Genomic DNA, 26,626 nt, shown 5'->3' on the forward strand with positions numbered 1-26,626 from the left:
GAATTAATTTTAATAATAATTTAACCGAAAAAAAACCGTGGCTCGCGTGGCCGCGTGTGTAGCGTAGCGAAAGTGCGTAATATTTAATATTCTTCTATCTGGATCGTTTGAAAAATGGGATGCACGAAGAAATTTTGAGACGCTATGGCTGCATGATCTTTGCGCTGATCAAAAGAGAGCCTTGTAATATTCTTTTCGTATTGTCGAAAAGCAGTCGGTGACAAGAAAGTAGTCTTGTTATTTTACTTGATACCTTACAAAATGATAGTTATGTGATATCTCTATTGATCTAGCACGATATTGTTAGTTCAACAAAAGCCACAATACCTATCGTTCTATTTGTTCCTATCCGTTGTATTCGTCATATATGCGTAATTGTAACAATAATACACGGAACACGATGTGCTTAAAACATTTTCTGTCAAACAAATAATGTTTGACATTAAAAAATTTTATTTAGTAAACACCACTGATATTACACCCGATATTATTGTAGTGTATTATTGCTGATTGAATTAAATTGTCTCATCGTCTCCACGTGTCGTGATCAATTTTGCCCCTTCGAAATAGTTCTTTGAAAAATAATAGGTAGAAAACGTAGCTTATATTGTGTAGATTTTTTTTCAGAACGTTAAGAGTGCACTATGTTGATACCTATCTAAAAGTACTCAAATCTCGCAAGAAGAAAAATTCCGTAAATTGAAATTTTAGAGAGGAAAGGAGGATAAAAAACTCAACTTATTTTGTGAAAATTAATTTTTCATTTTATGCGTGATGTTAAAAGTATAATATAGTGTGTAAATAGAGTGTCAAAAAATAGATACATCGAGATATGTGGAAAGAAAGGAGTAAGCTATTTTGGTGCAAGCCAGCGAAAAATATTAATCTCGAGTAGAATGCAATGTTGCAAGCCACGTACTACTAACGACGCGTATTAAAGTAACTATTATTACGCTTAAGAGATACACGGCACTGTGTTTCATCGGGCAAGCAATGAATGTCAAGTAGGTCTGTTCTTTTCCGAAGATTTCTGAAATAGTGCAATAAGTTAGAGTGAAACAAACTATACCTGTCTCACTCTAACTTATTGCATCAGTGTACACCAATTCAGAATTTGAGGTGAAAAAAGAAGAGACCTAGAATTCGTCAAATTCGCGCTCCTAAATCTTCGCTGGTGCAATGACGTAATTTAATTGCCTAAGCTGGACACGCTCGACACTCGTTTTATTCTGCGTAGTACAATAAATAAAATATATAGATTTATTTATAATATATAAATAAACAATGTAATAAATTTATAGCGTCAGTTCGGCTTAAAATTCGGTCTGCCCCAGCACACTGTACATAATCCTCTTGAAGCTGTTGCTCTGATGGATCTTCTCGCCGTCATCATCGAGCACGGTCATCTGAAAATTAGATTATTCGCAACCGCTCTCCACGTCTCCAAATTATAAAGGTGCTCCACAAATGAGCTATGTTTTAATTTGTACAGCGTATTTTCTATCTCGCAAAGCGGCATGCATATATTCGTAGTGAATTAATGCGCATTATATAAAAAACATAGTATTTTGCAGTGAGAGCGCATTTATCCTATGAATTAATTTCTCTACGCGAAAGCAGGCGAACATTTAATGTAAAAGTATCAGAAAATGCACGTACAAGTTTCTGCGAAAATTTTAATAGTCGTTGATAAAGTCCTTAACGAAAGGGAGGGGGAAAGGACGTCTATATGATCCACCCTTAACGAAACAGATGCCGAAGATTAGATCGGTGGCGTCTTTGACTGTGATGGTTAACGTTAGTGACGATAATGTATGTTAGATGTATTAACATGAGGTAATCGTCGTTAAACAATCGAATGATTTGAATATGTCTGCAAATTTAAGGATGTGTTAAACGTATAGTCTCTGCAAAAAATGACAAATTGCAAATTTATAGTATTTATATTTTTTGTATAAAGACTTAAAAATGAATGTTATATTATTAGACATATGAAACAATTGAATAAGGTCAATATTTAGCAATTTTTTAGTTTAAATGAAAATTTTCTCATATTTTATCTTAATTATTTTTTAAAAACATGTCTACTTATTTTGAAATAATTTTTGATCCAAGTTTTAAATCGTCTCTAAATATTTTTTATTGCTTTAAAATGCGATAAAGAAAAATATAATTTTTTTGTTTTGTTAAAAAATGCGTATAATACATCCTTAAAGGAGGAAGTGTCAAATCCTCCACGCAATATTCCGTCGGTGAGATGCGGCGGACGATTATTACCGAGAGATGACTTGGCACGGTGTTTCAGTAGACGCAAAAGAAAGAAGTACAGGAGAAATAGCGTCTCGTGCCAAGTCGCTTATATAATCCGATGCCGTTTTATCGTCCGGCTGCGTTGGGTAACTTATAGAGTATGCGGTGCCGAGCCAGTGATCGATAAATCTTTTCGATAAATAAATGGCGAACAAGTAAAAAGTGACGCGGTAATTGAGTAACGTGAAAAATTATTATCTTACTATTTTAATGACGAAAGAAATATTGTCAAAATATTTCCCTTGTCGAAATCGTTAAACATTTTTTTCAACAATTCAACGCTTCTCTATAGATCTGTGAGGTGAGCAATGCGGCCGACCGATTTCGCGCGAGATGTGAAGATCCTCAAATTCGCGTCGAGAATATAGTAGTCTACGCAGCTGCGGCGACAGCTCTGAAATTCTTGCACAGAATCCATGCGGCGACATGCGAGTGAGAGATGCATTCCCGCGTAATCTCAGCCCGGCAAAATATTTTCTACTGTGCGCCCCGCAAAATCGATCGTGAATCTGATCGAGAATAATGCGGATACTTACATATGCGGGACTCTTCGGCGGAGCCTGGTACATCTGTACAACAAATAGTATCATTAAACGCAGTATCTTAAATTTTTCTTCAAATTCTTCATATAATTTTTCATAATTTCTATATAAATTTCAGATTTGTTCAGAATTTCTGTGTATAATTTTATAACTTTTTACAAAATTTCTGAGTTTTTACGTTATATGAATTGGAACATTTTTCAGAAATACCGAGGAAGTCTACATTTTCCTAAAATTCTTTATATATGTATGTGAATGTAATAATTTCTGAAGAAAACAAAATCCCAAGGTATTTTTCAGAAATCTTCAAATATTTAATTTCTAAATTTAAAATATAAAAAATTCTTAAAAATATTACGAGATATTATGAAAAATTTTTTTACCAGTGGAAAGAGAAGAATTTATTGAATCAAGACGAAAAAATCGTCCTCGAAAAAATTGAATGGAACCGAGAAGAAAAAATTTATGTACCCTATTCGATTTCTGCGGCGTGAAGACACCGGTGCGAGCCGGCTGTCTGACTTCCTGCACCTGATCCCCGAATTCCTCCTCTTGCAGGGCCTTGTACGCCTCGCTCTTGCTGGGATCGTACTTGACTGGTTTCTTCAGGCTGCACGTACCGCATGTGTACACAGGGGATGACTTTTAATTTCTCTTTTGTTCTCTCTCACGTGTGACTTTTATCTTTCTCTTTTCTTTTTGTTTTGTGTTTTCTATCCAGATCGGTTAGCAGCGGCCGGGGTTACAATTTGCCAATTTGCGCTTGCACATTTTATACTTATGTTTGCTTTAGTTTGTTCGAGAGCGACTTTCAGACGCGTCCTTCAGCCGAGTTCAATCGAGAAAGAGCGGTCATTCCTCATCGTGCAAACTCTGCGTGCATGCCCGATCAAGAAGAACGCGTTCGTCGGACACTTCAAAAATTGCGCCTTTCATCTTTGGAAAAAAAATATTCGAAAAATAGTAGATGCAAAAATAATCCCTTGTTATACGAAAATAAGATCTGAAAACACTAGCAGCTTTTCAAAACACTTTCCAATGTCTTTAATTTAAAACAAAATCTGTTCGTAATTTTATTTCTCACCATCAAAATTCTGTTTTAATCCTACGATGATAATCTCTTATCGATAAAAAAAAAAAACAGAACAAATAAATTAAATCATATACTAATCGCGCGCGCGACGAAAAAAATGAGGGGAAAATGTCTTACAAAAGATGCTCTTAATATTTTTACTTATACTCTTATTATTAATTAATATATTCTTGCAAATATAATTTTCAGATTATTTTTATTCCCATTAAATTCTCTGCGGTGCTCGTCATCTCAAAAAAATAGAAGCAGCAAAAATAGATTTCCAATGGCGCAATTTTCAAAAGTCGTCTCGAATTATTCGTGCACGGTATCTACGATACAAGCATATACGTACACTCGTTAAGGAAACGACGAAGTTAGTAGATTTTCTCACATATTCTCAACTACTATATTCACATTATTGATTATTCACTACTCTGCTACATGCAAGAATTTACTGCTAAAGGAAAAGCTTTTGTTGCACGGACTCGCGGAGACCTTAAGAAATTTACAATTTTTTTAAAATAATTCATATATATCTACAATTTCTACTATATGTGTAATATAAACGGCAAACTGACCCGAAATAATAATCGCACAATCATTTTGAGGAACTCGCATACTCAGTGGCCACGTTCACTGTATTAAATTCTATCGACAATTAAATTAATCGTTTAAATTAATTACTCAGATTTAATTAAAATATTGATAACAGTCGGAAAGATTTTCTGCGTTTGAGATAAATAATTCAATTGTGAGATTTTAATGACAGCATCGCGAATAATCAAATCGTTAATTGAATGAATACCCAAAATATTTCTGTTGACTTGTGATAATTATTTCTCGATATTTTCAGTAATCTCAATTTTTCGTATCCGTTATTTAAAAATTTTTCTCATTAGACTGTATTACAAAATTTTGTTAATTTAACAGTATCGACAGACAAATGGATAATTTTCTATTTTAAGAGAACGTGCCCAATGATTCACGTGAAAACCGGGAAACTCTGCCGTCGTAGTTCCGACGTACGAGAAGCATCGGAAAACGTCTCGAACGTCTCTCGACAATTTTTAATTTGGTTTATTGAATTGCGGCCACACATTCTTCGAGGCGGCGGCCTTCGCCTGCTCTTTCAAGATTCTCGCTTGCTCCTGTATTTCCTGTTTCTGTTTCAGGAAGGAAAAGTCTATGAAAATGCTGGAAAACAAACAAACCGCTACGTAAGTAATCAATCATCAGAAGGATCTGATAGAGCCGTACAGGAAAAAAGAGAGAAGGAGCCGATATCCCTTCTCATTTAACGATCGACGATCGTGCGTCCTCCGAGTAAACTCGATTTATATTTCTCCAATTGACAATTTCTTTTCCCGAATTACAGCCTTCATAGAAACATCGTCTTCCGAAAAGGATAATTTTTTTTCTCATTCGCGTTCCGTTATTTTCTAAAAACAAGTCTCAGAAAATTATTTTGGCGTAAATCATTAACGCTTCATGGACGTTTAATTAAAAAACATGCCTATACAAAATAAGTGGATTAATACAGATCAATAAAAATTCATTTTATTTCCCAGAATAAATTCGTGTCGATTTCTTTGAATTCACTCCAATTATCTTTCACATTATTGTCTTCCACTGCGATTATCAACCGTGCGAATTAACCTGTTAATTTCAATTCACGTGACAATTAAACTTTCTCGCACACGATTTTTATTATATGATAGCAATTTATGCGAGTGTGAGTGGCATTCAGCGATGAAGCCAATTTTATATTAATTGTATTAATCTGTGACTGCTGCAAGCATCACGGCATTAGCGATTATACATATGTATATATGCTAAATATGTTCAGTGGTTAAAGAATAGTTAAGAGAGAACTTAGTGGACACTCGCGTGAATAGATTGACTACTTACGGTACGGCGGACGCTTGGCACTTGATAGTGTCTGCGATGTTTTGATCCGAATAAAGTCCGATCGGCGAGTTGAATTGCTTGTGGACAATCTAGAAAGACAGAATTTACGTTTACGATCGATGTAACACAGAATTTGCGGTATATATCGCATAGAACTCGAAATAGCTCTCGTGGTTTAAAACAATACGACCAAAAATTACACAGTTTTATAAGCAGAAGCGCAAAAGAAATTATTTTCGTTTTTTTTTATTTTAACTTTTATCTGGAAGACACAAAACATTTGAAAAATAATGCTGGGTACCGTCACATGGACGTTTTTAAACTTTTGTATAATATAAGCGGAATCTATATATATTAACGCGTTATTAATATGAATGTTTACTAGACAGAGAATGTTCACTAAAGATGTTGCGTATTGTTGTTGCGATTTGTCTTCGAGTCGTGTCGCTTGTGACTACGATATTACGTTATGATAATATAGCGCTGTAAAAAAATAAACATAACTCTAGTCTGCTGGCACTGTGGACAGAACGAATATTTGACTAATGCCAAGTTTCCATTATGTCAGAAATTCACAGTATTAACAAACGGGTTTGACTCACGATGTTTATTATTCTACAAAGCACTGCCATTACAAAATAATCTCATAATGTAATTATAATCGTCATTATTCATGGTTTCGTTACATCTTGTACCTTCATTTTCCTGTTTCGAAACACGTTAGTGACAATAATCAAAGCAATACCTTTACCGGTAAATTAATGTTATTTAAAATACGAATTTTTGGTAATCGAGTTAATTTATATCACATCGTGTAAATTAAATTGGATTTAATTATTAAAATAATTCAATTCAATTAATTTTAATCATAAATAGGAGTTGATACAAGCTGTATCGATTCACAATGTAATCGATACGTTGGTATTATTTTTCGGATTCTCTAGTTACAAATGGATCCAGAGGACATCCTGTATTAATCCTGTAATAATCGCGTTAATATCGCGATTATAATTATTATTAGTTATTAGTGAAAATTATCATAACAGCGGGGATATCTCGTCAAACGAAACTCAAGTTTCTTGCAGATATGTATATCGGTCGTCCAGAAAGCGTAAGCGTTTCTCGAAGCAGAAGCGGCTTACGAAAGTAAACAACGGAAGTGATCCAAACCTTTGGAACTTCATTCGGTCCCACGACACGCTGAAGTACTGTTTCTGCCACCTGCTCAGACGACGTGCAAATAAAATACAATTTAAATCCTGACTTGACAAATGCGTCTCCAAAAAAGTAGAACTTATTCGCAAGTACGTCGCAGAATTGAATTCGGATGATTTTATAACGTCGATTTACCTTGTGCTTCATAGCAACTTCAGGATGAGCCGGCTCGTAATGATGGGGTGCTGCCCTGATCATCGGATTCGGATGATGCCGCAGGTAGCATTCACCGAGAGGGGCATCCTTCTTGACCTTGGCACCTGGTAAGACCAGAGGAGTCGTACGGTAGGGCTGAAAGATTTCACAATTGTAACTCTATCGGCATCGGTATATTATATTTTACTATTATATATATATATATATATATAATTATTCATAAGCGTATCAAGAATTTTTTGGAGTGGAAAAGATTATCAATTCTGTTGTCACATAAACAACATTGTATTAATAAATTGTTTTTCTTAGATATTTTAGAGCTTCGAATGTCTCCTTTTTATTCCTGTTTCTGAATAGGACAAATATTAGATTTTGTAAACTATATAATTTTTATTTTTTTTTCTGAAGAAAATATAGATAACATACTGTTATTAAAAACGAAATGCGTAGTTGTAAATGAAGTTCTCATATAATATGTATGTATATAATATAATATCTGACGATGAATGTACATTCTGTTTTTCGACTCACAAACCTTGCAAAAATTTTCTTATACGTCAGACACTCTGTTAAAGCTCTGACTAACAGAAGTTTCAGAAATTATTTACATGATCCTAACGAGAGAAAAAAAATATTTTGTGTGACAACAAAGAAATCATTCAGAATCAAAAGTAAAGTTGTATTTTTTTACAATTAAGAATGAAGAAATAAAAATTTTCGGGAAACTTTCAACCTCCCAAATCTCTCTAGATACGCCCATGAATATAATAATATTATTCATATAATGTATTATTTATTGATATGCAACATCTTATTGTATAATAAATTATAGAATTAATATCTGGCTGTCGTAAACTGATATTAACGATAATGATGGTAACTATGCAAGTAATGGTTAATAGGGCAGATGAAATAATATCTTGTCGAAGCGGTGCCAATTAACTAACGAGATTACTAAAATAAACCGCAATAGAGGCCATGGTGATCGAAAGATGGTTCATTAATTCCTGACGCTTCTTACGCCGCATAATTCCGAGCAACGACAAAAATAAATAATGATGATGATATCACAGCTTAATTTGACAGTGATCCCATTTCATAACATTAACGAGGTGAAGTGCAAGTTAAAAAAGTACCAATTATTGGTCGCGATTTTATATCTCTTTAAAAGATGTCTTAAAATAATTAACGACCAGATAACATCACATTTGTGACAGATAAAATCTTTCTTTTGCGAATACCTACTTCTTTTGTTTCTAAATTGTTCTATTTTAAATCATTTAAGAAGAGAAACAATGAATATTTGACTTCTTAAATTAAATATTAAATAAATATAACTCTATTATAGATATTCTATATTTCCTATATTTTCGTGGTATAAATAATACTTTAATAGGTCAAATATTTCTGGCTAATGACGTTGCGAACCGGAAGTGATATCATTTGACGATGATCTCTAAAGAAGCAAAAATTTCGAGGAGCTGGCTCACAATGAGAAAATTATATCAAATCGACGGTCATCCTCGTGGCATTATGAACGAATTCGACCTGCCAAGTTACGAGTCGTTCCGTCACGTGCCGTCGTTTTTGCGCGATGTTACGAAATTACGCAAATTTGCAGGTGCATCGTACATCGTCGATTCACCACGCGGATCTTCTATGTTTACAGCACGAGTTGCCGAAACATCCATAAAAACAAACGCGAGGTAAGATCTTAGACGAATTCTCTCACGTAATATTCTGTCGCGGATATTCTCGAGTAGTCACAAGCCAGAATGAAAATTTGGAAATGCCAGACATTATTATCTCGACCTTTGGAGACAGTCGTAAATAAAACTTTCCGTGATATTTTCTCAGAAAGCAATTTCTCATTTTACTTTCCAGGTAAAGATCACGTTTAATCGCTTTTGAAGAGCGACTTGAGATTTACGAGCAATTCATCAGCAACGTTTTCGTCAGTTTTGAAATTATTACATCTTAAGCTGCAGAATACAATGAAAAAATATCACAGATGTGTTAATATCATGTATCTTTATCTAATAATAAAATTTTTCTCGCATTTTGACTTTTGTAACTTTTCAGATCAATCTCTTTTTAAGTAGAACACAGAAAAAAAGATCATAATAGTATCATAAGAACATCATCTTTTGTTACTTATACACCTTATTTGTTACTTATAAGTTTCTTTTGTTTTTTAACATCAAGTGACGTCCTATAATATCATTATAATTTTATTGTGATATTGTATTCAACCTGCGTTAGTCAAAGATATAAAAATATAATAAGAAATAAAATTATAAAAAATATTATTATCTTTACAATATATAACTAATTAAAAATTGGTCGTCACTTGGACAATTGAAGATAATAATAAAGAAATTTAACAAATATTGCGACTAATAGATTAAATAATAAATATATTCCAATATATATAAAAATACAAAATTTCCGATATAATTTATAAAGTGTTCGAGCTTTTCAGTACAGTTGAATTATGCAGCTATTGTTCAAAAGTATTTGCTGCGTTTAGCAGAAAAAGCAGCTTTGCACTGTTGTAAGATTTTTAACATGATTGATTTATACATTTAAATCCAATAAGGGCAGGGCTAGTAGTATTAAAAAATTTTAGAGAAAACAAAGCTGTGCTTTTTCCGCTGAACGTAGCCAAGGTGCACGTTGAAACGTTGCACAATTTTAGAATCGCGGTCGCGGTTGCAAGTTCGCGCGCAAGTTTCACGACATGAAATCGCACGATTACGATGATTCCATTATAAATGGGTCAGAAATGTTCCATTATGTTAGAGGGTGAGCCGTGATTCTCGAAATAGATGAAGGCCCCCGGCCGGCAAAAATAACGCGCACCCTGAGCCACAAAAACCGCCTATCCTCTCGCACCTCTCTTGTTCGCTTCTTTCCACCCGTGACTTTTTCACCAGGAAGCGTTTCGCTCGTTTCGTTCTTGGACGGGGAACGTTGGCAAGGTCGCACGATGATTAAGAAGGAAGGAATAAGTTGAATGCAAAGCTGTATAAAGCCCAAGAGGGCGTTCCACTTCTATTTTGCGATTAATGACAAATATCTCGATGTACAATATTTGAAATGGATGGAAGTATTTGTTAGATAAATCTTGATGAAACCTATCCTATCCAATAATGTTACAAAAATTTTTGCTTTTCAAACTTCTAAGATCTAAAATCATTAATCAATTTAACGCGAGAAATTGTATTACTTAATATTAAATTCATTACTTAATTCTATTCCTTTAAATTTGAAAAATAAAATAATGAATTTTTATTTGTGTGAAGTTTAATATTTAAAGAAGAGAGACTGATTGTCTCCTAAAAGTGGTAAAGTATATAATGATCGTTTAAAAATCGAGTTGTTTAAAATTCGGTTGATTGATTTAATTAATCAACGAAATTTTTATTTTGCGAATCTATGATCTTTTTCTTTTTTTAGAAGATTTGCGGGAGGTGCGCACGCTTATGCGTCGTTTTGTAAAAGGTCTTTCGAACTAAATTCAGACGGAGCAAAACAGCTGTTTCACGAAGTGTTTATTGCTTGGCGTCGAGATGAAACTTGAACTCTTTGGAAACTGATTGGAGCACGTTGGCAAGAGGCACGCTAACGAACAGATGTTTCAACTTCATTAATACATACTGGAAGATGCAAAATTATAATTGAAATAATATTTGAATTAATTTTATAACGGGTAAATTCCGATTTATTTCATTTCTGACGTAAACATAGTTAATGTTAAAATCGTCCATAATTACATCGCTTTCTGATTTTAAAAATCATATTGCCAAAATAAGAATAAATAAATTGATTAAAATAATAAAAATAATTAAACATATTTAGTATATAAAGATACACTAATTTTTATTTTTTATATTTCTCAGTTTTTTCATCAAGTTTAAACGTTTCATTGAAGTGTCCTACATTCCAATAAGAAAGAAATAATAAATTACAAATAAATTTTTGTATCATGGTACAGAATAAATTATCGCTTCATGCGTGTAAAAATAATCATACATTTCTATTCGAATATTATTCGGGGAATAAAATTTAAAAAATGGTATAAATGCAATAAAATTTTAAAAATGATTCTGAAACCCGTTGATAAGTTAATTAATCGCAATAAAAACGCTGCTTCTTGAAAAATCTCTCGATTTTTCGAACGGAAGGTAAGTTCGAAAAACGCAGACCGTGGGTGTGTCTTTGTATAACGACTTCTCCTACGTGTTCGTGAGTAACCCAGATCCCGTTCACGAAAATAGAACACGATACCGATGAACGGCATCCGTAATGGCGATGCCTACGTGCGTTTTATTGCATAGCGTGTTATTAACGCCCGCGCAAGTCTGCCTTTCATCTTGGTGGCTCCGATTAACTCCGAAATCGGTGTACCCTTCTCGAGGGCGGGGTAGGCGAAATTAATCAAGTTCCATTGCGAATGGCAGAATTGTTCTGCGGATACGTGTACTGTGTCAAGGTTGAACAACGCGAAATCTAGATCGTCTGACGAACTTATTGCTTGTGTCGTTATATTCGATATCGACGCGTGGAGCTAAAACTTGCATTATTGCAGAATTTTAATATTTTTAGAGTGGTCCAGCGACGTTGTTAAGCTCGAGCTTTAGGATCGTTATATTTTGTCGTGGACATAACCACGCATAAATATCATCCAGACAAAAAAAACAACGAATTTTATAGAAGGAGGTGATAATGTTCTAACAGGTACAATGCAGAGTTCAAATAAGAAGAGAAAATCGTTTTGAATGAGAGAAAATCACTTAGTGTTAAAAAGAACGTAATTTATAAGTAATAAATAAATCTACTTATATATAAACATATACTTTTAATTTACATTTATTGAATCTTATTCGTATAATCAATTAAATAACTAAATAAATAATTTTCCTATATGTATATAGTTTCACCTATAATGTGAATAATTATTTAATCAATTAAAAAAGGCTTAAAATAATTGGATGTTAAATAAGAAAAATTCTAAGAGATATCTCTATCAAGAGAGAACAAATCTGGCATCGCAAGAATACAGATTTCACAATAAAACGCACGTGACTTGCGCTATCTCTAATCTAAAAATATTCGTTTGAATTAGAAAAGAATTCTAGAAAAGAATTTTGGAAAAAATAAGAACAAAACTTTTACGTTAACGTATTTTTCGGGCGTCTTCGCGATGCTTTTTCGACAATGTAGCTCGTCACTCGCGCGCGAGATCCGCAAGCACATCTTGGCTACGAGGAAGGTGCACGTTCAAGGGCAAAGGAAAGAAACGTCTCGCGTTTTTGCTCGTGCCCGATGTGATTCTTCCTCCTTTAATGAGTCTAAGCGAAACCGATGAAACTTCTCATCTCTTTCGTACCCAGTAAACAGCCGCTTCCTCCTCCTTCGGATGATGCTCGATGTTGTAACGATAGACGGTCGTGTAAGCGGGCATCTTCTCGTCTCCGTCCGAGAGGCGTCCCGCGGAGAGAGCTTCCCTCGCAACCACCGACCTTATGTCACCCCTTTCGCGCGCGGCAACCCTTTCGCGGCTCTCGCAATCGTCCTCGTTCTCACGTCGTCCCTCGTTCGCGACTATCGCGGGATTATTCGCGCTTAAGCACTACTGGCTCGACGCGAGCGCGGGCGGCACTAACTCTGGCCTTTTCCACGCGACTCCTCTCTCTCTCTCTCTCTCTCTTTCTCTCTTTTTCTCTCCGGAGACCTCTCTTGAAACTCGTTCGCTTTCAAAAAGCTCTTGACACCGGAAAAACGTCACGAGTCGATTCGTTCTTCGGTAATCTCAGACGCAGCGACCGTAATCGGATTATCATCTGATTTTAAGAAATAGGAGTAGATACAGTCAGGTTTTTAGATCAAAGGTACATTTTTGTTAATTATCCTTCAATTAGCTCCAATTGATAATTCCAATGGTTAAGATAATTTCATTAATTTTCTTGTTATACATTCTCTTTGGGGAAGATTTTTTTTAATGTACACACTTTTTTATCAATTAAAAGATCGCAACTTTTCCAAGTTAAAATTGCAACCTTCTGCAAGGTTGTTTTTCGAGGGATTTCAAAATGCAACCTGCTCACCGAGCGATTAGTTTTTATTTATAGATCTAACCATTTACGTTCAACCGCTTTACGAAAAAGGCTAAATTCCGAAATCCATAAAAAAAATGTTGCAACGCTTTAAAATTTTTGAAATTTAATACAAAATGAAATTTAATACAAAATAATAATTGAACCAGCATTGAAAAAAAGTAGCTCAATTATCAATTTTTAAGAGTGAGATTTCACTCTTTAGAGTTAGCTTTCACTCCAAAGATTTTAGAGTGAACCTTTTAGCTGATATGTGTACCTTCTTTTTTTAAATGTATTTTTTAAGTACCTCCAAAATTCCTTAGATTTCCTTTTTAAATAAAATATTTATAACTAATATTTTTATTCGTATTCTTAGCTTCTAAAATTTCTTACAAGCTATATAATTATCGCCTCAGAATGATCGAAGAAGATAACCGTTTTCTTTGGCAACGAAATTCTGCGATAAGATTAACGAGAGAGTGTAAATTTCGATTGCCAAAATGTGATCTCGATAAATCTTTCATTTATCCCATCTATTTATTAAATGTCATATACAAAATGCTTTAGATATCGCATTTTTTTCATAATCAAAGATGTCTAATGTCATTAGCGTATTATTAAAAAAAATTTCGTGTACGTTATTTTCAATTTAAATATTTTTAATATATCAAGGAAAGATTTGCTTCTTTATACGCTCTATTATTTGGGGTCGCAAAAGAAAAATGAAATCCACCGTGCGGAGAATGTGGAAGGCGAAAATCCTGAATCTGCGAAACGTATCAGATCGGGACAGGCAGAGGTGGTTTCGATGCAAAAGCGATATTTATAGCGTGTGGCAACCGGCTCTACTGGTGGCGACGGACTTTCCGGCATCGTGGCGGGCCAACAAAAATATATTCACACTTCGGACTTCCCACGAATAAAGGCACCTCCATCGCTTCACAGCGATACACGGTGCACCCTGGTACCGCGATATACGCGATGTCGCCGTAATAAACGTGATGACGCGCTTCTCTTTTTCTCTCTTTCTATCTCTATCTCTCTCTCTTCCTCGTCGGTATCGTTCTCGCAAAATCTGTTAAAACGTTTCGTTAAACGACGAGAGACATCTGGACGTGAAATCACGATATCGCAAATCATTCCTCCGTTGTCGTTAAAATCGCAAAATTGTAACATTTTCCCAAAACCTCACAGTCCGCGACTTTTTCCCTGCCTCTAAAAGTTAGTCGAATTGATCACACATTTACGTGATTAATTGAATCAGTTTTAGGGAAACCGCCGTTTACGAGATCTCTTTTGCAAAATTTTTATGAAGGCCGTCATATATCACTCAATGTCACCGATTATATTATTGATTACCACGATAATTCTAACGACGGGCCAAAATTTCGTCACCTGAAACATACCGTTTCGAAATGAGTGGGAGACAGATTAAACGCAACAAATATCCTGTCACACTATACCCGAAGCGTGATCCGGCAATGAGTTATTGGATTTCAAAATACAGAAGGGTATTTCGGAACGAGCTCAAGCTTGCCAGACGCCACGATCATACTGACTTGAGAAACCAGAGTTCGGAGTACGCCTCTTATTACAGTGATTCGCGTGCCTCTGCCACAGCCGTGTCTATATACTTATTTTACGATGTACTTCAATCTGTTTTTCCAAGTCTTCCTCAAACAGAATTTCGTATTACGAGCAGATCGAACGTTTGGGTTACGATTCTTTCGTTTCCTCTCTTTAAGGGGATCCTAAAGCGAAGCTCGAACTCCGACAAAGTCACTAGATGTTGCTGTTTTTCCAGCGCATCGACATGTCTTTATATTATATACTACCACACCAATATCTCACGCAATCTATGATACATTCAGTCGCACGTTCGTGTCAATTTTCGTATAACAAATTCGTCGCGATAAAGCGTCTAAGCCTAATTCTAAGAACTCGACGTTATTTGTTCGTGCAAATTATGTGTTTGTGGATTATTATTTCGTAAGTACAAGTTGCAAAACTTTCGTACCAAGCAAATGTTGTCACGACTTGATAACTTGAAACGCCATGTTACACTAAGAAATGGTAAAAGATATATCAATTTCGAAATTTTTGGTTGCTCTCGGCATAAACTCCACCTCACAAACACGTATTAATGCGTGTACTTTAATCCTAGAAAAGGATTTTTAAATCTGTGAAAAAGAAAAAAAGTATTTGTTATACAAAAATTATATGATTTAGTCGATAATACAGACGGCTTTAGGATCCCCTTAATGAATCCTGTAGAGCTCTTCTGATATCTTCGTGCTTTTCAAACAATTATTCAAGAAAAGATGAAGAAAGACATTTTCAGATGTAAGAGCAATCCTGTTGATTTATACAATTTTCGCGATGTTTCAGCAGTTCGTTTCAGAGAAAATCCCCGAGAACTCTTAGAAAATAAATAAAAAAGACATTTATGTGATAAGCAAGGAGTTACGACGAGATGGATTTCGTATCTCCTTTTAGCTTTCGCTTGCATAATTTCGCACGAAGCAATCAATTACGTTTTGCCGATTCCTATCTCCTGCCGATATCGATAATTCTACATAACAACGCACATTTCTTTTTTTCTTCAGTTATGATTAAATAATAAATTTTAATTTAAGCTTTCAATGTAATAAAACTTTCTTTTTTTTAAATATTGTTATGTCTTATGTTCTAAAATACATTTTAAGTACGTCTTATTATTTATGTATGTACTTCCCTTGCTGTTTAGATTATATTAAGATTAACGCATTAAGATTATATTAATATTAAGATTGGCGGAAGACAGATATTTTTCAACGATGTGGCCTTGCTGTTTTATTAATGTAAGCTATTTTAATCCGGGAAAGAAGTAAATACGATATTGGATCTTGATTTATACACTAAAATAAAACCGACTGTTCCTTCGCGCGGATCAATGAACTCTCCAGCGAATTTGTATTGCCGACACGTGCTCGAAAGTTTGATTTTCAAAGACTAAACGCACTTTCGCTCCAGATTCCTTAGAATTGTTTTCAAGAACCATTGTACCGATTTTATCGCTGGATTCAAACAAATCCAACAGTAGTTAAGCAAGACCGACTGGCTTTAAACACGTTTTAATCAAGATTTTACTTAAAAACGCAAAAACGCTTTTATCGATTTAAAGAAGGTTTATTTCTAACAAAGGAAAATTTATTTTACAAACCAATTCTTTGTAAGATTAAATTGAGAATTTCGACGTAATTTATTTTTCTTATTTCTAGTACAACTTATTTATATATTTAATTATTTTCAATTATTTAGTCTTTATATTTAAGTATTTTTAATTTAATCTTTTTATATATGAAGTCTTTTTATTTAAGTCTTTTTGTTAGACAAAAATAATAGTTCGTAAAAAATAATTTAAAATACCTGCGACAAATGAATTTTTTCCTCGCGAATCTCGTCGAGGTGTTCACGTGGCATAATGATCGAACTACGAAGGGTAAATTCCGGAGTTGGCGTTGACCTGTACTCCTCGACCGAAGGCGGCCGTACTGGACTCTTCGGTAATTCTTGCGGGTACTCTTTCGGCTGTTTGTATCTGCGTGAAAGAAATGCAAAAGACATTAATATGATATAGCAGATCGCGCATTTGTGTCGCAGCAGCGGCAGAACACAAGCAGCTTCGTGGCGGGTTCTCGACGATCATCACCTCCCATACAGCACAGAATGTGCAACAATGTCGTTGTAATAACGCTGCAATATTGCTGCAACATGCAATATTACTGCAATGTTGCAGCATTGTTATTGTAACTTTTTGTGCTGTATGAGCTTTTACAAATTAAAAATAGGCCGATTAACTACGATTTTGCGAAGAAGAAAGAGAATCAGAGACTCCGATCGTGCAGGATGAACATTAAAATAGAATGTATTTGTACAGAATTAACCGGATAAAAATGATTCTTAACTGTAACTCGGAAAAAATCAGCTTTGCGTGTTCAAGAGAACTCAAGTAACACAGTTATGTTCAAAATATGTTTAATAAACGTCTATTTAATATTTTTGTACACCAAAAGAACCGTTTCGACTAAACATTTTTCAAACGCAAATTGAAGTCCTTTATCGGTTAAAGACGATCGCCGAGGTGCAAAAGTAAGTGGTAGAAGTTTCAAAGCAGCGGCCAAAAATGTCAGTCGTGCTTTGTGCGAAGAGAGAAACTGATTAATTGAGAAGGCGAATTAATCAGTAGCGTGCTGCGACATTGCGGCGGCAACGCGGTGTCATTGCTGTGGCAGTATTGTGAAAAAAAAACGCGTATAATAGAAATAATATTGCATTCTGACAGACTAGTGGCCGCAGCCCCGTTGCCAACGATCGGCCTGAAAATCGTGGGTGGTGGTGGTGACATGGTGATGATAGTGTCGGTGGTTGTACGTGATGATACTCTCGACGGCTCAGACCTTTCGATAACTAGCTTTATGGTTTCGGAGTTTTGGAGGAGATTCTGTGCGTCTACATGCCTCACATCACGCGCGTCGTAATCGTCAATTTTCTTGATCATGTCACCCTTCTGAAGCGCCTCGTTCTCCGACTGCAAGCAGATCATCGACCCGACATTGTTAGCAATAATTATTGTCATTGTGCTAACACTTTTCGATTATTATTTTCAAGAAATAATTAAAAATAATATATATCAAACATCTAAAATGTGACAAAAAGTAAAAATCTATTTTTTAATTCTGTTGGTCTGTTTGGATCTATTTGACCCAAAATGTAATTTATTTTTTACTAATATTTTATTTAAAAATCTTTTCCTAGATAAAAAAAATCCTTTTTCTATGAAAATTTATTTTTTATTTTTTTTTTTGAGCTTTTTAATATTGATGTAAATGATTATAATTGTATAACAAATTTAAATAAACTAGCAAGGTTAACAGTTCACTTATTTCTTTTGGAATTGTAAGATATTGTCTAAACAATTTTTAAAAAGTGACAATCAAAATGAAAGAATATCTAATATTATCTTGGTATTATTTGTCATTAAATTTGATGGCAGATACGTTCTCAAAAATTTAAAAAAATTAATGTATAAAAAATGCTCGTAAAAGAAAGATTAACGAAATGTTATATAGAATGAGATAAATTACGAAATATTATGAGGCAAAACACAGAAGTATTTGGTAATAAATAATATTCGAATTATCTGTTAGTTTATTGTGAAATAAAAATAGAAACAAGTAAGACGAAAGTAGAGAATTAAGAATATTTTTTTTAACAAAAAGGCGCTTTTGTTATCTCGTTGGACCGCGATGTTTAGGCGTAAGCTCCGGGATGCAATGCGCCGTATCGTGTATCAATGTCAACGGGCGCTAGATCGAATCGTTAATTTGAGAATTCCTTGGCAGACTTCTCCATTTCAAATGTTCACAGGGATTGCGTTACGTCCACCTCTATTGTTCCACCGCGGCGTTCGCCAGTGCGAAATCGCATCGAAGCCAAGTAAGCGGACACCATAACGAAATCTCCATAATGAGAGAAATCGGATAAAAATCATTGCCCGGAGATAAGAAAATCCATTATCAAATGCCGTAAAGAAAGAGATTTGTATACTTTCTTTACGAAACGCATATTCGAGGACTCATTGATTACTAGCTTTTACAATTAGAAGCATAAACCTGACTTAGGACTTTATATATCATTAAAGGATATTATAACAAGTAAATCATAAACACCATGTAAAATTATAATTTTTTACATATAACTTATTTTATATATATATAATTTTGTTTATTTATAGTTCCTTGAATGTTAATTAATTAATTAATTAATTAACTTGCCTCAAAATTCAATTATTTTTATTGTTTCTACTTGAAACATTAAAAAATTCATTATTTCTATTTTTCATTATATTTATCTTCTTTACATTTATCATATTTTTATTATTGTTTATATGTCATCCTTTCTTTTAAAGACCATAAAATTGTAGAACAAATTTAGGTTTAACATCGAAGCAATTAATTTGAAACCTCGTCAGGAGAATTGTAAAACAATTTAAAAAATTCAAAAATTAATTAAAAATGTGTGAGAAGATCGGGCAAAAATTAAGACGAGAAGAAGAAGCAGACTCACGCGGGTGACAACAATCGGCGTGCCCAGATCTGCGCCTCCGGCGATCCTTATGCCCCATGGCCTACCGGTGCTGGATCTCTTAAGTTTCACAATCAATGTGTGCCTTCTCGTCATTCTCTAGACTCGGTTCAGTCAGCACCACCACCAACAATAACACAACAAATAGCCACGACACAAGCACTTAATCAATCGCGAGATGCACTACGTGGGCAAAACGACGAGAGAGAGGCAAAAAGAGATAAAAAAGGGAGTAAGTTTCAAGAAGAAAAAAGAGCCGACTCTCTCAGAAGAAGGGAAGACCTCCCGCGAACAGTCGCGAGCGATGGATCTCCCAGATCGTGATCGCTCTCTGCTTCGCTACTGAGATAGCAGCTGCAGCTGTAGCACTTGCCGACTATATGCCGACTTTGACAGAGCCCTGAGCGGAAAGCCAGAAAGATAGAGAGAAGGAGAGAAAGAGAGAACTTTAGTTGCTCAATTCTAACACCGCCTCTAGTCTCTCTGTTTCTTTCTTCGCTATTCTGGCCCCATTTCGAGTTGGCGTATTGTTCTGATGGTCCGACCCGCACTCGTTTCTTTGGTATTTGCTATATGTATGCGTGCGTACGTGCATAAATGTTTTGCAGTCTCGCCTTGAGAGAGAAAATCATGAACTATCAGCAAAGAATAAATATCAACTATCACGAGAAATCCTTGAAGATGATAGGTATACTATAAAGACGAGAGAATTCTACAACTGAAAAACTTATTTCTTGTTATTTGAATTTTTACGTAATTTTAAACAAATTCGTTGACCACTAAAGAAAAAAATGATCTTAAATAACTACAAAGTTATACTTCAGCAACATCAAAATGCGTGGTTGGAAAAGAATTTCTAATAACCATTATTTTTCTTAATATCGTTTTTTATATAATAATAATTAAAACAATCATAATTTCTTTTGATGGCTCTTTTAAGTCAGTTCAGTTAATTTAACATGGCAATTCAATTTATTAAAAATGAGATAATTAAATGGTAAAATCAACAAGTGAAACAAGCTAAAATTTAAATTGAAGATACCTACATGAGTCTAAAATGTAATACTATTAGAGTCTAATAATTCTGGACATTAATTCTTTCAAAAAAAAACTTCTTCAGTATTAAAGAGATATATAGGATTAAATGTAGCTTTGATTTTGCAACATTATGCGAAATTATTTATTATAATAATTTACAAAAATTATTAGTGTGTTGCATAATGTAAAGATTGTAAAGCAGTAAAATTTTATGTACACGATATACGATAAATATGACGAATATCGAGGAAGAGGAATGGTCGGGACAAAAATATCGAAATAATTTCTATAGTAACTTTCATGCATAACGCAACTTTATTGACTCAGTTCGAAACGTGTTCGACACATGTTTCATAAGCAAACTATTGTAAGTGGGACAGTTTTATATACAGCTTGGTATCTACGATGGAAGCTGACAAATGAAATGCATTTTGTTGCGCTATATATCTACACGACAGCTTCTTTATTCGCAAATTTGATGTCGAGTTTCAGAAAAGATTATTCATTTGTAATTTATTCCACACAAGAAGATACAATTAACTATTTGTATAATTAACAGAAAATTAGATATTCGGATATTTTATTCATATTTTCAAAGTTCAAATTGTCGCTTTATTTCTATTATCAAATGTTTTTTTAATTGCTATCATCATTTTAAGCCACTTATTTAATCGATAAATCGATAAATTATATTTACTTTAATGTAACTTCAGTAAGCCTACGATTTGTTAGATTTTCCGCAAAACGAAAAACGAATCTAAAGTAGCAATCATGTAATTTTTTTCTTAAGGCGTGGAAACTGTAAATTTTCTTTAAAGATAATGGAGAAATTTTTCACTTCTCACATTTTCGCTCTAGAAAAAGGGATTACATGATTGTTATCTAGACTTCTTTAAAAAAATCATCAGAAAAATCCATCAGAAATCGATAATTTCGGTAGTCAGATGATTGGAGTATAAATTAGGAAGAAAATCGAAAGGATTTCTTCCGGGTTGCGTACTCTTCGTACTTACATAGGTTTCGTAAAAGTGGCCTATGGAGAATTTGAGAGCCATCCTCGAAAATTTGATTCTAGTCGCGTTTTCCCCCCGTCTAGGTAAGACACACACTTCTTCCGCCGTGCGAATACGTTCACGGACGGCGAGAAACTTCTCCCCTATGCAGGCCGTTTCGAAGCAATTAGTTTGGCTGCACTGTAATTAACGGAGACTAGAGAACCAGAGACGAGAGAGAAAGAAAGAGAGTGAAATAATGAGATAGAGGGAGAAAGAACGCGTGTTTGTACGACTTAAATTAGCAACCTATAGCGCGAAAGGTTAGTCAATCGCTCTAGTGACTCACTTTACCTTAATTTATAGAATCATTAATGCATATCGCCAATATGCGATATGTCCAACATTAGCAGTCGACGATAATGAATCATCATTTAAATGTGACTGAAGTTTGGAGCGTTCGTGGAGCGAAAATTAAATGTAAGCTCACACTGAAATAACAGACAATTTCTTAATAATTCGGCGCTCTTGCAAGACCGCAATCTTCATTTAAAACGTCTGGAATACGTTCGAAATTTTCGGTCATATGTATATATGTGTGATCGTCAATTGTCTGTTATTTCAGTGTGGGCTTACATTTAATTTTCGCTCCACGAATGCTCCAAACTTCAATCATATTCATTTATGTATGTCATTTAATTACGTATTGCGGATGAACTTAAAAAAAAGTGTATAAAATATCTTGCATACTCTTCTGCTAAACACAATAAAGATTTAAAATCTTACAAAAATAACATTACCATAACAAAAACCACATTCTATAAAAAAATATAAAGATTATAAAAAATATATATTAGTAATGTGTATGAATGAACGAATAATTGCATGAATAATTCATCAACTATTGAAATACGATAGCAATTATAATATGATATTATGATAGTTGTCTTTGCCAGTCAGCAATTCAAATTTACGAACTTACATGTTACGCGTTTGTCGTGCTTGATTGTTCATAGGTTTTGAAGTATCTAAAAATTTAGCTAAATTAGATCTGAAAATGATTTTGTCTAAATTGCATAGAACGTTCAAACTGTTGTTAGAATGTCAAAATTTTTTGCGGCATTGCTTATCAATTATCATGCTTCTTACGTAAATATTTCGATAGTCTAACAAAATTTATCTTATATAAAGGGAGTATATAAAGAGGAAGTATATAAACTTTATATAAAGAGAACCCTTCGGAGGAGCAACTTAGTATTAGTCCGCTCCTCACCTTGATGAAGTGAACGGCAAGATTCATGAAACGTTGGCATTAGCAATGGATCACGACACGGCGATAATCCGCAAACCCTTTGGTACCTCTGAAGAAAACACCCGTGAAAGCCTCAAAAGTATTGTCTAACAAATTATTTTCAGACTTGCATCCAAGTTTTTAGATATTTCAATAAAATCATTCTTCCCATACAGTCATCAAATCGAGATTACGACTTATTTCATAGATATTCCTCGGTGATTGCTCGGCTGATGACTATACGTCGTATTTCACTGGTACCCGCGCCGATCTCGTAAAGTTTCGCGTCTCGCAGCAATCTCCCTGTCACGTAATCATTGATATAGCCATTGCCACCTATAAAAAAATTTTTAAAAAGCGCGACTGTCATTCTCATTAAACATTGCTAAATATCTACTTTCTCCACCAAGTTCTTATATCCTCTACGTTTTCTTCTGATATATAATTTATTACTGTTCATTTTTTTTTAAAAAGATTTACCGAGTATCTGTACAGCATCTGATGCCGCTTTCATTGCATTCTCGGCGGAAAAGAGCAACACCGCGGCGCAATTTTTGCGATTTACATAACCGGCGTCACAGGACCTGGCGACAGAGTACAAGTAGCTTCTGCTCGCGCTCAGAGCTGTATACATGTCCGCTATCTTCGCCTAAAACGATATGATTAGATGATATCAATGGAAGATCGTAAAAAAATTTTAAACGGCAAGGTAATTCTTGTTTTACCTGTATCAACTGAAATTTCGCAAGATACTGGCCAAATTGTTTTCTTGTATGAGCATATTCAAAGGCAACGTCGCAACAAGCTTGCAATAGCCTAGAATTTATTTACGTTTCAAATCGCAAAGTCAAATAATATAAACGCTCGTTTGTGAATAAAACTTAAATAATTTCTTATTAATAATCTGATAAAAATAGATATTTAATACTAAAGTGTTTAAATCTGTCATTCTATATAATACACACCAAAATGTAAACATATAACACGCTATTTATTATATAAACTTTCAAAAAGTATAATTTTTATTTCATTGATCATAAAAAATGCATCCAATGTTTTAATGAAGCTGCTTTTAGCGCGCAAAATCCAAATACAGAAATACTAAAAACTAATCAAGCTAAATTTTGTGTTATACACTCATTGTTTTTTTAAGAACTTACCCCAGGGGCCCGCCAGATAGTATTAATCGTTCTAAATCCAGTCCACTAAAGAGTACATAAATACCTTTGTTAATTTCTCCTAAAACGTTTGTAGCTGTAATGAAATTTACAATTTTCTTAGAGAAATTTTTACATAAAGACCATTTTTGAAAAACGAAAGGATAATGATCAATTTCAATGAGTCAATAAATTTCGGGATAAACTTAAAATGTTGAGAAACAATATCTTACAGTTCTTACTCTATTCTATTTGAACATATTAATTTTATTGTAACAAATCTCTATATCTTTTCCGCGTTTCTCATTCGAGCGCCGGACTTACCCGGCACTTTGCAATCCTCGAAAATCAGTTCGCTCGTGTTCGAGCCGCGCATGCCAAGCTTGTCCAGCTTCTGCCCCGTGCTGAAACCTTCTGTGTCACGTTCGATGATGAAAGCGGTGATGCCATGCTGCGGCTTGTCCACGTTCGGATCCGTCCTCGCGTAGACGACTAGCGTATCCGCGTCCGGAGCATTGGTGATCCAGAATTTGTTGCCGTTGAGGACATAGTAATCCCCCTTTCTTTCGGCTCGCAATTTCATGGAGACAACGTCGGATCCGGCACTCAGTTCCGACATCGCCAACGCGCCGATGTGTTCGCCGCTGCATAGCTGTAAAATTTCTCATATAACAAGAATAGTTTATTTATATTATCAATAATTGCGCGAGCGACATGAGTTAATCCTATCATGATATTAATCCTATGAAGATATCAAAGGTGCTTCTTAATTTCCATGAAAAAGAAAATCCTTCTATTTATAATTTGTATAATTGTAAATATTCAATCTATTTTTTTACAATTTATTCACCAAAAAAGATATTTATTCCACTAAGATATTTATTACACTAAAATATTACATATGTAACTTTTTCATATAAAACTTTCTAAGGACATTTAAAGGTGTATGTCGAAACGAATTAAAAAAAACCCTTTATGACTTATATGTACAATTGTAGATATACTTTAACATTCGAAATTAATTTGTATGTATTTTATGTATATGTTTTCTCCTCATATAAGATTCTCTAAAAATACATTGTTTGGGGTGAGTTACCTTAGGTAAATATTTTTGCTTTTGTTCCTCCGTGCCATTTCTGTGAATTTGATTGACACAGAGATTTGAATGTGCACCATAGCTGAGACCGATAGCGGCGGATGCTCTACTAATTTCTTCCATGACAATGACATGATCGAGATATGTGCTGCCTGTGCCTCCATATTCTGGTTTCACCGTCGGACCTAACAGGCCCAGTTTACCCAATTTTTTCCAAAACGTCTGCGCGATCGTATTATTTTTTTTAAATTGAATCGTTGATTAGGACGTCACGGAAGATAAAATTTAATTAATTCATTACGTTTGCTGTTTATTTATATTTCTTTCCCTTAAAATCAGTGCATAAAAGAAACACTTACCCTCAATTCATCGAAATTATTTTTCTTGTCGATTTCGGCGGCTTTAGGCGCTAGCTCCTTTTGTGCAAAATTGAAAACGAGCGAACGAAGCTAAAAAAGGATGACAATTGTTACAAATATTGCTACTCGGACGTAATAATAGAACATTCTGTAAAATTTTTATTGAATTCCTAATATTTTGAAAATAGATGCTAAACATCGATCTTTAACTTAAAAAAAAATGTAATAAGTTATTAAAATTAATAATATAGCCTTTTAATCCTACGCGTGTTTAAATTTAATGTATTTTACAACATAACTAGTTGAAGTTAAAAGTTAATTCATTTAAATTAAAGATATAATATAATTAATAAAAAAAACCTAAACAAATAATACAAACAACATTTCAAACCTGATCGGGTCATTCTCAATGTTAATGCAAAGTGATAAGTACATACATAATGTTAATACAAAGTGATAAGTACTATTACATAATTTAAAATATAAAACATAATGACACGCGTTACATCATTTTGAACGTTTATCAGCTTGATAACGACAGAATGCGATCTAATGACCAGTTTACATCTATTAGAAGTCTGTGCATGTATTTTTTTTATCTTTTTATTTATATTAGTTTTAAACTGTTTTATATTTTAAATTATATATATATATATATATACTTATCACTTTGTATTAACATGAGAATGATCTGATCGGGCTCGAAACGCTATTTGTATTATTGTTTAGTTCTTCGTAGCCCTTCTCTCAACACTTTTATTATTAATTTATATTAATTGAACCATATTACACGAAGTATTTTAATTCATTTAAAATTAACTGAAATAAGTAAAAAAATCATTAACTTTTTAATTGTATTATTTAACTTTTAACTAATTAATTATAGTTATATATACTACCCAATCTTGCAATACCCGGAAAAAAATGTTATACATATATAAGGACATATTTTATATATAATTGTATATAAAGTATGTCAGTTTTTATATAATTATATATAATTTTATATAATATATAATTACATCTGAAACATTTTTTTCCCGAATAATTGGGTGCATTCAGTACTACAACTGCTTACTGAGCGCTCAGAGAGCTCTTATATCTGTTTGGTCTATATTTTTAGTTCTAATGGAATATGCCAATCAGATGTGAGAACTCAGTGAGCGGTGTAGTACTAAATGCATGGCTACGTTTACACCGTGCGCTTAAAACCTGATTTATAATGGCCGTAACCGTTAACTTATGCAGGGTCTACAATAG

At 34.0% G+C, this 26,626-nt stretch overlaps 2 protein-coding genes across 10 annotated transcripts in view; both read right to left on the reverse strand.

Moving 5' to 3' along the window:
* Positions 1 to 1,208: 1,208 nt before the first annotated feature.
* On the reverse strand, positions 1,209 to 21,963 carry Zasp66 (PDZ_signaling and DUF4749 domain-containing protein Zasp66). Of its 9 annotated transcripts, XM_018444916.1 has the most exons (10): positions 19,416 to 19,694; positions 17,630 to 17,877; positions 16,716 to 16,887; positions 7,186 to 7,341; positions 7,006 to 7,056; positions 5,836 to 5,924; positions 3,324 to 3,462; positions 2,847 to 2,879; positions 1,660 to 1,739; positions 1,325 to 1,406 (listed from the first exon to the last, which is right to left on the reverse strand). In XM_018444916.1, the coding sequence occupies exons 1-9, from the start codon at positions 19,527 to 19,529 to the stop codon at positions 1,677 to 1,679; spliced, it is 1,065 nt and encodes a 354-aa protein (XP_018300418.1). In that variant the 5' UTR covers positions 19,530 to 19,694; the 3' UTR covers positions 1,325 to 1,406; positions 1,660 to 1,676. The 9 variants fall into 9 exon arrangements, with proteins under 9 accessions (XP_018300420.1, XP_018300417.1, XP_018300421.1 ...); XM_018444918.1 differs by lacking the exons at positions 1,660 to 1,739; positions 19,416 to 19,694 and adding an exon at positions 21,485 to 21,963 and having other exon boundaries at positions 1,209 to 1,406; XM_018444915.1 differs by lacking the exon at positions 1,660 to 1,739 and having other exon boundaries at positions 1,209 to 1,406; positions 19,416 to 19,693.
* Positions 21,964 to 22,411: 448 nt separating this feature from the next.
* LOC108720695 (isovaleryl-CoA dehydrogenase, mitochondrial) overlaps positions 22,412 to 26,626 on the reverse strand; it is a 5,166-nt gene continuing 951 nt past the window's right edge. Inside the window, exons 2-8 of the mRNA XM_018444827.1 lie at positions 25,367 to 25,456; positions 25,008 to 25,229; positions 24,236 to 24,563; positions 23,915 to 24,008; positions 23,480 to 23,570; positions 23,235 to 23,403; positions 22,412 to 23,090 (exon numbers count right to left, since the gene is read on the reverse strand). Coding sequence (XP_018300329.1) covers positions 22,957 to 23,090; positions 23,235 to 23,403; positions 23,480 to 23,570; positions 23,915 to 24,008; positions 24,236 to 24,563; positions 25,008 to 25,229; positions 25,367 to 25,456 — 1,128 coding nt within the window. The 3' untranslated portion in view covers positions 22,412 to 22,956. The remainder of the gene's footprint in view (positions 23,091 to 23,234; positions 23,404 to 23,479; positions 23,571 to 23,914; positions 24,009 to 24,235; positions 24,564 to 25,007; positions 25,230 to 25,366; positions 25,457 to 26,626) is intronic.

Source organism: Mycetomoellerius zeteki, unplaced genomic scaffold (genome assembly GCF_001594055.1).
Source record: "Mycetomoellerius zeteki isolate Tzet28-1 unplaced genomic scaffold, Tzet1.0 scaffold155, whole genome shotgun sequence".
Taxonomy (NCBI): Eukaryota; Metazoa; Arthropoda; class Insecta; order Hymenoptera; family Formicidae; genus Mycetomoellerius; species Mycetomoellerius zeteki.

Excerpts from the sequence above, each read along its gene's own strand:
- Zasp66 (XM_018444915.1), bottom strand. The coding sequence starts at position 19,529 with ATGACGAGAAGGCACACATTGATTGTGAAACTTAAGAGATCCAGCACC. Across the intron at positions 17,878-19,415 it reads CGCCGATTGTTGTCACCCGC|TCGGAGAACGAGGCGCTTCA; the intron begins GTGAGTCTGCTT and ends ATCTGCTTGCAG. Across the intron at positions 3,463-5,835 it reads TGCCAAGCGTCCGCCGTACC|CCTGAAGAAACCAGTCAAGT; the intron begins GTAAGTAGTCAA and ends CGGTACGTGCAG.